The sequence below is a fragment of the Oncorhynchus keta genome, chromosome 18 (assembly GCF_023373465.1).
Source record: "Oncorhynchus keta strain PuntledgeMale-10-30-2019 chromosome 18, Oket_V2, whole genome shotgun sequence".
NCBI classification, from domain to species: domain Eukaryota; kingdom Metazoa; phylum Chordata; class Actinopteri; order Salmoniformes; family Salmonidae; genus Oncorhynchus; species Oncorhynchus keta.
In genome coordinates, this window is record NC_068438.1 from 34,142,461 (window position 1) to 34,155,741 (window position 13,281).

Here is a 13,281-nt window from a genome sequence, read left to right on the forward strand (position 1 = left end):
ACAGGAGGCCTAAAGAAACTAAACACAACAGAAGGCCTCAAGAAACTAAACACAACAGAAGGCCTAAAGAAACTAAACACAACAGAAGGCCTAAAGAAGCTAAACACAACAGAAGGCCTAAAGAAACTAAACACAACAGAAGGCCTAAAAACACAACAGAAGGCCTAAACTAAACACAACAGAAGGCCTAAAGAAACTAAACACAACAGAAGGCCTAAAAAACTAAACACAACAGGAGGCCTAAAGAAACTAAACACAACAGAAGGCCTAAAGAAACTAAACACAACAGAAGGCCTCAAGAAACTAAACACAACAGAAGGCCTAAAGAAACTAAACACAACAGAAGGCCTAAAGAAACTAAACACAACAGAAGGCCTAAAGAAACTAAACACAACAGAAGGCCTCAAGAAACTAAACACAACAGAAGGCCTAAAGAAACTAAACACAACAGAAGGCCTAAAGAAACTAAACACAACAGAAGGCCTACAGAAACTAAACACAACAGAAGGCCTCAAGAAGCTAAACACAACAGAAGGCCTAAAGAAACTAAACACAACAGAAGGCCTAAAGAAGCTAAACACAACAGGAGGCCTAAAGAAACTAAACACAACAGTTGGCCTCAAGAAACTAAACACAACAGAAGGCCTCAAGAAACTAAACACAACAGAAGGCCTAAAGAAACTAAACACAACAGGCCTAAAGAAACTAAACACAACAGAAGGCCTAAAGAAACTAAACACAACAGAAGGCCTCAAGAAGCTAAACACAACAGAAGGCCTAAAGAAACTAAACACAACAGGAGGCCTAAAGAAACTAAACACAACAGCAGGCCTAAAGAAACTAAACACAACAGAAGGCCTAAAGAAACGAAACACAACAGAAGGCCTAAAGAAACTAAACACAACAGAAGGCCTAAAGAAACTAAACACAACAGAAGGCCTAAAGAAACTAAACACAACAGAAGGCCTAAAGAAGCTAAACACAACAGGAGGCCTAAAGAAACTAAACACAACAGAAGGCCTCAAGAAACTAAACACAACAGAAGGCCTCAAGAAACTAAACACAACAGAAGGCCTAAAGAAACTAAACACAACAGAAGGCCTAAAGAAACTAAACACAACAGAAGGCTTAAGAAACTAAACACAACAGAAGGCCTAAAGAAACTAAACACAACAGAAGGCCTAAAGAAACTAAACACAACAGAAGGCCTAAAGAAACTAAACACAACAGAAGGCCTAAAGAAACTAAACACAACAGAAGGCCTAAAGAAACTAAACACAACAGAAGGCCTAAAGAAACGAAACACAACAGAAGGCCTAAAGAAACGAAACACAACAGAAGGCCTAAAGAAACTAAACACAACAGAAGGCCTATTTTACTCCCAGTTTGAGCCATATCTGGGTTGTTGCTTATGAAGATAGATTACATGTTTTCGAGACATACTGTTGCAGTTTTTCTTGTAGGTCAAGAATAGTATTATGATAGAGGGATCTGTTTCTAACTTCAGCTTTCATGCAGTCTAATAGTGTTATGTTTTCTTTGGTATGTGTGTGTTTTTGTGATGCTGCACTCCTCCTTCCACTAGCCATGCAATTATTTTGTTCTTTGCTTCTAGAACTAAACCTCCTGGTTTTTCGGAAACGTGCAATTGAGTGTCCACATAGAGTCCACACACAATGATGTCATACCTCCTACGGTTGCATGGTTACTATGTATTCCGTCATCTCCTTCCCCCTCCCCCATCCACTCAATCTTCACAATCTAATGGATAATTTGAAGCCTGTTAGGCCTAGAGGTCAAAGGTCAAGTTGCAGGATATGTGGCATGTCTTTTGTGGTTGTAAATCCTTTTCCCCTTTGCCCCAGTCCCTCCCTGTCTCCCCCATGGCTAACGTCTCTCTCCTCTCTTTAGTTGCAGGATGGAAGAGTGATGATGGGATGGATGTGAATATGGGCCAGTGGGGCTACATAGGCATGCGTGCCCCTCTCGTCTGCCTGGCCCTGTTGCTGCTACTCTCTCAGCCGCACAACTGCTGCTGCCAGGACTCTCAGGGGCATCCCCAGGGCCCCGCCAACGGCCCTCACTTTCTCTTCACTCAGCCCGTCTACCATGCCACCGTCTACGAGAACTCCGCGGCGCGCACCTACGCCAACAGTAAAGTTAAAATGGGCATCCACTTGGACCAGCGCTCCTGGGAAATCCGCTACAGGATCACCTCTGGGGATGAAGAAGGCTTCTTTAAAGCAGAGGAGTACGTGCTGGGAGATTTCTGCTTCTTACGCATAAGGACTAAAGGTGGCAACGCAGCCATCTTGAATCGAGAAATCCAGGATAGCTACTTACTGACAGTGAAAGCCTCTGTCAAAGGGGAGGTTCTGGAGACCTGGACCAAAGTGACGGTCCAGGTCCTGGACATGAATGACCTTCGACCTTTATTCTCGCCCACCACATACTCAGTCACCATAGCAGAAAGTACCCCCCTCAGGACTAGCATAGCACAAGTTACAGCCACTGACGCTGACGTCGGCTCTAACGGGGAATTTTACTACTTCTTTAAGGAGAAAATGGAGCTGTTCGCCGTGCACCCAACTAGCGGTGTGGTCTCCCTCAGTGGGAAACTGAACATTGAGGAGCAGAACCGATACGACCTAGAAATCCAGGCAGTGGACCGCGGGATGAAGTTGTATGGCAATAACGGTGTGAGCAGTACGGCCAAGCTCTTTATGCATGTAGAGCGTGTCAACGAGCATGTGCCAGTCATGAATGTGGTCACCCATGTCCCCTCGTGGTTGGACAAGGACCCTGTGTATGCAGTGGTCACTGTGGAAGACCTGGACAAGGGGTTAAATGGAGAGATTGAGTCTTTGTCTATAGTGGCCGGAGACCCTGTGAAGCAGTTTACTCTGGAAAGGTCAGAGGGCGATGAGTTCGCTATCAAAGCATCTGACCAAGTGGACTGGGATAACTTCCCTTATGGATATAACCTCACACTCCAGGCCAAGGACAAGGGTGTCCCACAAAAGTTTTCTGCGGTCAGGGTTGTGCACATCATGGTGAAGAAACCACAGGCTGTGGAAGTGAAATTCAAACAGGAGTCGTACGAAATTAGTCTCTTTGAAATCTCACCCCCAGGCATGATCGTAGAGGTGGTGAAAATCACCCCTGAACCAGACAATGCTGAATATATCCTGACCCCCTCGGCAGACTCCTACTACTTCCGGATGAACACCTTAACAGGCGTGATCTCAACAACTCGCTGGTTCACGGAGGTCACCCAGGACGTGTTTGACCTCGAGGTGGTGGAGATGGACAGCGAGCTGAGGGTCAAAGTTCGGGTCTCCATCGAGGACGCCAACGACAACACCCCAACTTTCACTCAGTCTTCGTACGAGGTGTTTGTCAACGAGAGCGTTCCCATGGGATCGACCATTCTGACGGTGTCCGCTGTGGATGGTGATAGGGGCGAGAATGGATACATAACATACAGCATAGCCAGCCTTCAGCCCCTGCCCTTCAAAATCAACCAGTTCTCTGGAATCCTCACCACCACACAGGAGCTGGACTTTGAGTCCTCGTCTGAGAGCTACGTTTTTGTGGTCAGGGCCTCTGACTGGGGTTCCCCCTACAGACGAGAGAGTGAAGTCAACGTAACTGTCCATCTGGAGAATGTGAACGACAACCAACCCTTATTCGAGAAAGTGGCGTGCCAGGGAGTGGTATCTCGGGACTTCCCCACCGACGAGGTGATAACCACCATGTCTGCCATTGACATAGATGAGCTAGAGCTGGTGAAGTACAAGATCCTGGAAGGGAATGAGAAGGGATTCTTCGACCTGAACCCTGACTCAGGGGTCCTGACCCTACGGAGGTCCCTCTCCACTGCCAGTCCTAAAAATGGTATCTTCAGTTTGAAAATAACCGCCACAGATGGAGAGAACTTCTCCGATCCAATGTTCGTGAACATCTCTATTGTTCATGGGAAATTTCCGCCCAAGAACTTCAACTGTAGGGAGACCAGAGTCGCCCAAAAGCTAGCTGAGAAATTACTAAATAAGTCCAAATCTAGAACCAAGCCCAAGATCGAGGAAGGATTCATTGACCTTTTCTCCGTCAACAGACAGACACCTCAGTTTGACAAGGCCTTTCCCGCAGACATATCAGTATGCGAGGACCTCAAGGTCGGGTCCAGTGTCTTCAAGGTCAACGCCTACGACGGCGACACAGGTTTTAACGGTTTGATTTTGTACGCCATCTCGGATGGAAACACAGACAGCTGTTTCACCATCGACATGGAGAGTGGGCTGATCAGTGTCTTCCTGCCCATGGACAGAGAGAAAAGAGACAGATACCTCCTCAACATCACTATCTACGACCTGGGCCTGCCACAGAAAACCGCTTGGCGTCTGCTCACCGTCTACATTGAAGATGCCAATGACAATACACCTCAATTCCTGCAGGAGGGAGGCTATAGAACCGTCATTCCCGAAAACATGGCCATCGGCACCGATGTCATTCAGGTTGAGGCCACTGACAAAGACCTGGGGCCTAATGGAGAAATTGTCTACTCTGTCCTGACCAGCACCACCCAGTTCGGCATCAACAGCTCTAACGGGATTGTGTATGTTGCCGGCCAGCTGGACAGGGAGTTTGTCTCCAACTTCAACTTGAAGATCGAGGCTCGTGACCGTGCAGAGAAAGGGAACCAGAAGTTTTCAGTCACCACTCTGAAGATCTCTCTAGAGGACGTTAATGACTGCCCCCCTGCATTCATCCCCAGTGTCTACAACACCCGGGCCCTGGAGGACCTGCCAGTGGGAACCGTGGTGGCCTGGCTCGAGACTCAGGACCCAGACCTTGGCCTGGGTGGCCAGGTTAGATACTCCCTGGCCAACGACTACAACGGGAAGTTTGAGGTGGACAAGGCCAGTGGGGCCATCCGACTGACCAAGGAGCTGGACTACGAGACGCAACAGTTCTACAACCTCACGGTGAGAGCCAAGGATAAAGGGAGACCTGTCTCTCTGCTGTCTGTCACCTTCGTGGAACTAGAGGTGGTAGATGTAAACGAGAACCTCTACACTCCTTACTTCTCCCACTTCGCCCTCACGGGATTGGTAAAGGAGAGCGCCCGCATCGGGACCACCGTCCTTCAAGTCACGGCCCGGGATGACGACAATGGTAGAGATGGGGCAATCCAGTACTCTATCCGGGATGGGAGTGGACTGGGACGATTCGCCATCGACGAAGAGACGGGTAAGTACAGATTGCCTGAAAAAAACCTGCTGTTACATGTAATATCGCTGTTTAGATTAGTCTTGGTAGTTGGTTTATTCCCTGGATTTATAGGCACTAACAATTGAACATAAAACAGATTACAAGCCTGCGTTGTGTAGATTTGTTTGTTTAAGTCCCTCTGGTGAAGAGCTACAATATCCTACAATATCCCCTTAAACTGACTAATGCTGTGTATGAGCCCTGTGTTTTTAATGATGCTGGACCTTATAAGTCCTGTCTCGGCTGTGTGTCTGTGTGTGTGTTTGTGTGTGTGTGTGTGTGTGTGTGTGTGTGTGTGTGTGTGTGTGTGTGTGTGTGTGTGTGTGTGTGTGTGTGTGTGTGTGTGTGTGTGTGTGTGTGTGTGTGTGTGTGTGTGTGTGTGTGTGTGTGTGTGTGAGAGAGAGAGAGAGAGAGACGGAGAGAGAGAGAGACATGCTCCGGAGGCCAGTCCAGCGGCTGACAAAAAAATCTAATTGTGGAGCGGCTGCCGTGTTTGTGGCTGGGGTGTTCTTAAGAAGGTTTAGAGCTGTGATTTATAAGCTTAGCTCCAGTCTGGGAGAGGGCCGTGTTGCCAGATTGAATTACAACTCCGCTATCTTTATTTACATTTAGTCTAGTTGTCATGTCATTTTTGCCTGACCCAGACATTTGGCATCTCTCTGCCTTCTCCACCTAATCCGCCTACCCCTCCTCTTCTACTCGTCTCCCACTCTTGGCTGGAGCTCCGGCAGACCAACTGGGAGGCTTGATGGGCCATTTGTGACATTCTGCTCCAAGGTATTCTAGGATTTTCCTGATTCTATTTATTTAAAGGCGGCCCGTGCCCGGCCGTGTGGTCCTCCTGTCCACTGGCTAGACGAGGAGGGGCAGAGGAAATCGGTTAATTTACTATCAGAAGGGAAAGGAGACTGCAGAGTGCAGAGAGGGAGGATTAGGGTTATTATGACATTAGTCCACGGTGTGTGATCTACCTCGTATCACCCCCCGACACACACATACTATATAAATCCTCCATGAAATATGGACCAATAGTAGTTTCCACTTAAAATAGGAAGGGCTTGGATGAGAGGGAACATGGGAGAACAGGGGGGAGAAGTGGGAGAAGAAGTGAGAGATAGCTTTGAAACGGCATCACCTCCATGCCTGATGGAACGATAAATTATCTTGATGGTTTCAAATTGCCTTTAGATCCCCAGCAAATGGTGCTCTGGGTCCAAGTGATCCTTCATCCCACTCTACGATCGTGCTGTAGAATGAGAATAAGATAACAGGAGAGAGCGAGAGAGAGAGAGAGAGAGAGACAGAGAGAGAGAGAAAGTGAGAGAGACAGAGAAAGAGACAATCCAACCGACTCCTCCTTTTGTTTGTCATGCAATTTTGCTAGAAACTGAGGAAGCCCCAAAGTGGTCCTCGAGCTCAGTTGTAGTCTATAGCCAAGGCCTGGTTGTCTTTTACATTTTTCATTTTGGTTTCAGGGAGGAGTAGCCTGGCTCAGCATGTTTAGCAGACTGACTCTTTTCTTCTGGGAAAAACTCATGAACTGTCATCCATTAAACTACTACAGGTCTATAACTACTACTGTTCCTGCTCCAAGCAACAATATTAGTTTGAAGATAATGATAATAAATGCCTCAGCGTGCAACTGCCAGGTCATGTTTTGCAATTTTGTCTTGGATTAATTGCAGTCGGGGAATCGTCCCCAGACTTTTAAGATATATTCTCAGAGGTCATATTTCAAATGAGCCCTTGAACATTTTGACAGACAGGAAATGCAGCCGCACTGCTTCACTCAAGCATTCACCAGGGGCCAGAAAGTCAAACTCTTAGCCCCAATCCATGTTAATCAGTCATAGACCCCAGATGCAGAATGCTAGTTCCAAACTGTCAAATGACTCATCAGTGATGAAGAATGCAGAATACCAGCAGTATACCATCAGACAGTAGCAGTATACCATCAGACAGTAGCAGTATAGCTAGTTACAATATGGACCCACATTGCTACATAGAGCTATAAAAGCTTAATTTTTAGATGAAAAAGAGGCTCAGACACTCCCAGAGCTCCGTGTATGTTTCATGATCGATGTTCAAAGCTGAGTCAAAGGGGGCCATTGGATACCAGATCTCTCCTGTGATGGAGTGTTACTGTAGGCTTGACCTATATCATTATAGTAAGGATATCATGTCTTTGAAGAGAACTCCAGAATCCACTCCAGAATCCATAGAACTCATGTTGTTGATTTAAAAAGCGGATTGTGTTTTGCTCCCTCCTTTTTAGTTGCGTGTGAAGTCGGGATGCAACAGCCGAACTGAGCATCACAGTACGTTTACACAGCTGTTGGACTGTCACGTGTGCTCCCTCTCCGGCCTCTAGGTCACCAGCCTGCTCTTTATGGCGCACACCTGTCACCATTGTTACGCGAACCAGCTAGTCATCAGCCTCACCTGGACTCCATCATTTCCCTGATTACCTTCCCTATATATGCCACTCCCTTTGGTTCCTTCCCTATATATGCCACTCCCTTTGGTTCCTTCCCTATATATGCCACTCCCTTTGGTTCCTTCCCTATATATGTCACTCCCTTTGGTTCCTTCCCTATATATGCCACTCCCTTTGGTTCCTTCCCTATATATGCCACTCCCTTTGGTTCCTTCCCTATATATGCCACTCCCTTTGGTTCCTTCCCTATATATGCCACTCCCTTTGGTTCCTTCCCTATGTATGCCACTCCCTTTGGTTCCTTCCCTATATATGCCACTCCCTTTGGTTCCTTCCCTATATATGTCACTCCCTTTGGTTCCTTCCCTATATATGCCACTCCCTTTGGTTCCTTCCCTATATATGCCACTCCCTTTGGTTCCTTCCCTATATATGCCACTCCCTTTGGTTCCTTCCCTATATATGCCACTCCCTTTGGTTCCTTCCCTATATATGCCACTCCCTTTGGTTCCTTCCCTATATATGCCACTCCCTTTGGTTCCTTCCCTATATATGCCACTCCCTTTGGTTCCTTCCCTATATATGCCACTCCCTTTGGTTCCTTCCCTATATATGCCACTCCCTTTGGTTCCTTCCCTATATATGCCACTCCCTTTGGTTCCTTCCCTATATATGTCACTCCCTTTGGTTCCTTCCCTATATATGCCACTCCCTTTGGTTCCTTCCCTATATATGCCACTCCCTTTGGTTCCTTCCCTATATATGCCACTCCCTTTGGTTCCTTCCCTATATATGCCACTCCCTTTGGTTCCTTCCCTATATATGCCACTCCCTTTGGTTCCTTCCCTATATATGCCACTCCCTTTGGTTCCTTCCCTATGTATGCCACTCCCTTTGGTTCCTTCCCTATATATGCCACTCCCTTTGGTTCCTTCCCTATATATGCCACTCCCTTTGGTTCCTTCCCTATATATGCCACTCCCTTTGGTTCCTTCCCTATATATGCCACTCCCTTTGGTTCCTTCCCTATATATGCCACTCCCTTTGGTTCCTTCCCTATATATGCCACTCCCTTTGGTTCCTTCCCTATATATGCCACTCCCTTTGGTTCCTTCCCTATATATGCCACTCCCTTTGGTTCCTTCCCTATATATGCCACTCCCTTTGGTTCCTTCCCTATATATGCCACTCCCTTTGGTTCCTTCCCTATATATGCCACTCCCTTTGGTTCCTTCCCTATATATGCCACTCCCTTTGGTTCCTTCCCTATATATGCCACTCCCTTTGGTTCCTTCCCTATATATGCCACTCCCTTTGGTTCCTTCCCTATATATGCCACTCCCTTTGGTTCCTTCCCTATATATGCCACTCCCTTTGGTTCCTTCCCTATATATGCCACTCCCTTTGGTTCCTTCCCTATATATGCCACTCCCTTTGGTTCCTTCCCTATATATGCCACTCCCTTTGGTTCCTTCCCTATATATGCCACTCCCTTTGGTTCCTTCCCTATATATGCCACTCCCTTTGGTTCCTTCCCTATATATGCCACTCCCTTTGGTTCCTTCCCTATATATGCCACTCCCTTTGGTTCCTTCCCTATATATGCCACTCCCTTTGGTTCCTTCCCTATATATGTCTCTCCCTTTGGTTCTTTCCCTATATATGCCACTCCCTTTGGTTCCTTCCCTATATAGGTCACTCCCTTTGGTTCCTTCCCTATATATGCCACTCCCTTTGGTTCCTTCCCTATATATGCCACTCCCTTTGGTTCCTTCCCTATATATGCCACTCCCTTTGGTTCCTTCCCTATATATGCCACTCCCTTTGGTTCCTTCCCTATATATGTCACTCCCTTTGGTTCCTTCCCTATATATGCCACTCCCTTTGGTTCCTTCCCTATATATGCCACTCCCTTTGGTTCCTTCCCTATATATGCCACTCCCTTTGGTTCCTTCCCTATATATGTCACTCCCTTTGGTTCCTTCCCTATATATGCCACTCCCTTTGGTTCCTTCCCTATATATGCCACTCCCTTTGGTTCCTTCCCTATATATGCCACTCCCTTTGGTTCCTTCCCTATATATGTCACTCCCTTTGGTTCCTTCCCTATATATGCCACTCCCTTTGGTTCCTTCCCTATATATGCCACTCCCTTTGGTTCCTTCCCTATATATGCCACTCCCTTTGGTTCCTTCCCTATATATGTCACTCCCTTTGGTTCCTTCCCTATATATGCCACTCCCTTTGGTTCCTTCCCTATATATGCCACTCCCTTTGGTTCCTTCCCTATATATGTCACTCCCTTTGGTTCCTTCCCTATATATGCCACTCCCTTTGGTTCCTTCCCTATATATGCCACTCCCTTTGGTTCCTTCCCTATATATGCCACTCCCTTTGGTTCCTTCCCTATATATGCCACTCCCTTTGGTTCCTTCCCTATATATGCCACTCCCTTTGGTTCCTTCCCTATATATGCCACTCCCTTTGGTTCCTTCCCTATATATGTCACTCCCTTTGGTTCCTTCCCTATATATGCCACTCCCTTTGGTTCCTTCCCTATATATGTCACTCCCTTTGGTTCCTTCCCTATATATGTCACTCCCTTTGGTTCCTTCCCTATATATGCCACTCCCTTTGGTTCCTTCCCTATATATGCCACTCCCTTTGGTTCCTTCCCTATATTTGCCACTCCCTTTGGTTCCTTCCCTATATATGCCACTCCCTTTGGTTCCTTCCCTATATATGCCACTCCCTTTGGTTCCTTCCCTATATATGCCACTCCCTTTGGTTCCTTCCCTATATATGCCACTCCCTTTGGTTCCTTCCCTATATATGCCACTCCCTTTGGTTCCTTCCCTATATATGCCACTCCCTTTGGTTCCTTCCCTATATATGCCACTCCCTTTGGTTCCTTCCCTATATATGTCACTCCCTTTGGTTCCTTCCCTATATATGCCACTCCCTTTGGTTCCTTCCCTATATATGCCACTCCCTTTGGTTCCTTCCCTATATATGCCACTCCCTTTGGTTCCTTCCCTATATATGCCACTCCCTTTGGTTCCTTCCCTATATATGCCACTCCCTTTGGTTCCTTCCCTATATATGTCACTCCCTTTGGTTCCTTCCCTATATATGCCACTCCCTTTGGTTCCTTCCCTATATATGCCACTCCCTTTGGTTCCTTCCCTATATATGCCACTCCCTTTGGTTCCTTCCCTATATATGCCACTCCCTTTGGTTCCTTCCCTATATATGCCACTCCCTTTGGTTCCTTCCCTATATATGTCACTCCCTTTGGTTCCTTCCCTATATATGTCACTCCCTTTGGTTCCTTCCCTATATATGCCACTCCCTTTGGTTCCTTCCCTATATATGTCACTCCCTTTGGTTCCTTCCCTATATATGCCACTCCCTTTGGTTCCTTCCCTATATATGTCACTCCCTTTGGTTCCTTCCCTATATATGCCACTCCCTTTGGTTCCTTCCCTATATATGCCACTCCCTTTGGTTCCTTCCCTATGTATGCCACTCCCTTTGGTTCCTTCCCTATATATGCCACTCCCTTTGGTTCCTTCCCTATATATGCCACTCCCTTTGGTTCCTTCCCTATATATGCCACTCCCTTTGGTTCCTTCCCTATATATGCCACTCCCTTTGGTTCCTTCCCTATATATGCCACTCCCTTTGGTTCCTTCCCCAGGCGTTATTGTTTCTGTTCCTGTGTTATGTCTGTGTGTTGTTCGTGTTACTTGTTTTGTATTATAGTCCGTTTATTTGATTAAAACACTCCCTGAACTTGCTTCCTGACTCTCAGCTCACATCGTTACATGGACGTCGTTTTGTGCTTGGACTGGAAGAGAGGATGTGACAATCAGTGGACTGCAGGTTGAAACAAACCACCTGGGAAACCCATAGGGGGAGGGCAATTCCACAGTAACGGAATTACGCTTTGATTCAGTTTTTTCACTTTAAAATGCAGAAGGTCTACTTTGAACAATTTCCATTGAAATATGTACAAAAACTAATTTAGTGGAAGAACTGTGTAAATGCCAACTTTGGTAACGGAATTACGGTATAATCTCCCTCAGGTTTTTATGTGACCACATTTTCCAAAAACTCGGTTAAATATCTGCTCTGAATTAACATTCACAGATGTCCGCAGAAAGAATGGGGTGTCAGCTATGACATGGCACATTGAGTAAAATGTTGTATTTTTGCTTATTGAAGTGGATTTAAACCCATTAATCGTATTACGGTAACAGAATTACATCATGGGTCCCTGAGCTGTACTACACATAAAGCATTATTATGGATATTCCTTGGTCGCCATGGCGCCATAAGGTCGCCTAGACAGACAGCTTTTTATGTTTTTTGATAACATTTTTTTCTGTTTATATCCGTTTTATTTTGCTAGCTTAATAAGTACTGAGTGTACAAAACATTATGAACACCTGCTCTTTCCATCACATAGACTGACCAGGTGAATCCAGGTGAACGCTATGATCCCTTATTGATGTCACCTGTTAAATCCACTTCAATCAGTGTAAATGAAGGGGAGGAGACAGGTTAAAGAAGGATTTGAAAGCTTTGAGACAATTGAGACATGGATTGTGTATGTGTGTCATTCAGAGGTTGAATGGGCAAGACAAAGTATTTAAGTGCCTTTGAATGGGGTATGGTAGGTGTCAGGCGCACCGGTTTCTGTCCAGAACTGCTAGGCTGCTGGGTTGTCATGCTCAACAGTTTCCCGTGTGTATCAAGAATGGTCCACCACCCAAAGGACATCCAGCCTGCTTGACACAACTATGGGAAGCATTGGAGTCAACATGGGCCAGCATCCCTGTGGAACGCTTTCGACACCTTGTAGAGTCCTTGCCACGGTGAATTGAGGCTGTCCTGAGGGAAAACGGGGGGGGTGCAACTAAATATTAGGATGGCGTAGTTTTGTCAAGATAACCCATAGGCTGGCTAGCTAGCTTTTGTTTTTATTTGAAACTGGAGATGGCACTGGCTTGGACATAAAATAGTTTTTTGTAGTTTTGAGTGGATTTCTCAGTTCAAGTTTGGACTATCTCAATAATTGATGTGTAGTAAGTCTCCGGCGCTTTATCGAAATCTAACAGATGTCGGCTTCACACAGATGGGCGTTACATGTTGTCTGAGGAGAATCGACCCACAGAGTCTGCAGAACAGCTGGGGATGGCACAAAAGCTGGTCCTCTGATGTGACCACTGATTCCCCTTACTCAAGTCTTATTCAGGGTGTCAGAGGACCTGAGAACAGCGTGGTGGAGGAGAGTGCTGAAGGTGGAGAGTGATGGCTCTTGACTGACTTTCAGGGGAGTGTAGTATACTTGGCCTACATGCAGCCCTCCGTAGTTCTACTGTATTGTATTGTACTGTACTCTGCTGAGCTCTACTCACTGTGCTGTACTGTACTGTGCTATTCAATCTTGTGAAACATACAGTATGTCTGTAATAGGTTCAGATTTGGTCCAGTCTAGTCTGTCTGTGGACGTTAACAATAACATCAAGGCTAGGGTGGACTGGAAAAAAAGAGAGGGGGCTCAT

At 46.3% G+C, this 13,281-nt stretch overlaps 1 protein-coding gene across 1 annotated transcript in view; it reads left to right on the forward strand.

Annotated features, from left to right (window-relative positions):
• The window catches only part of fat3a (FAT atypical cadherin 3a), a 411,491-nt gene that overhangs the window by 128,750 nt on the left and 269,460 nt on the right, over positions 1 to 13,281 (forward strand). Inside the window, 1 exon segment of the mRNA XM_052467975.1 lies at positions 1,912 to 5,253. Within this exon segment, the coding sequence (XP_052323935.1) occupies positions 1,938 to 5,253 (3,316 nt within the window). The 5' untranslated portion in view covers positions 1,912 to 1,937.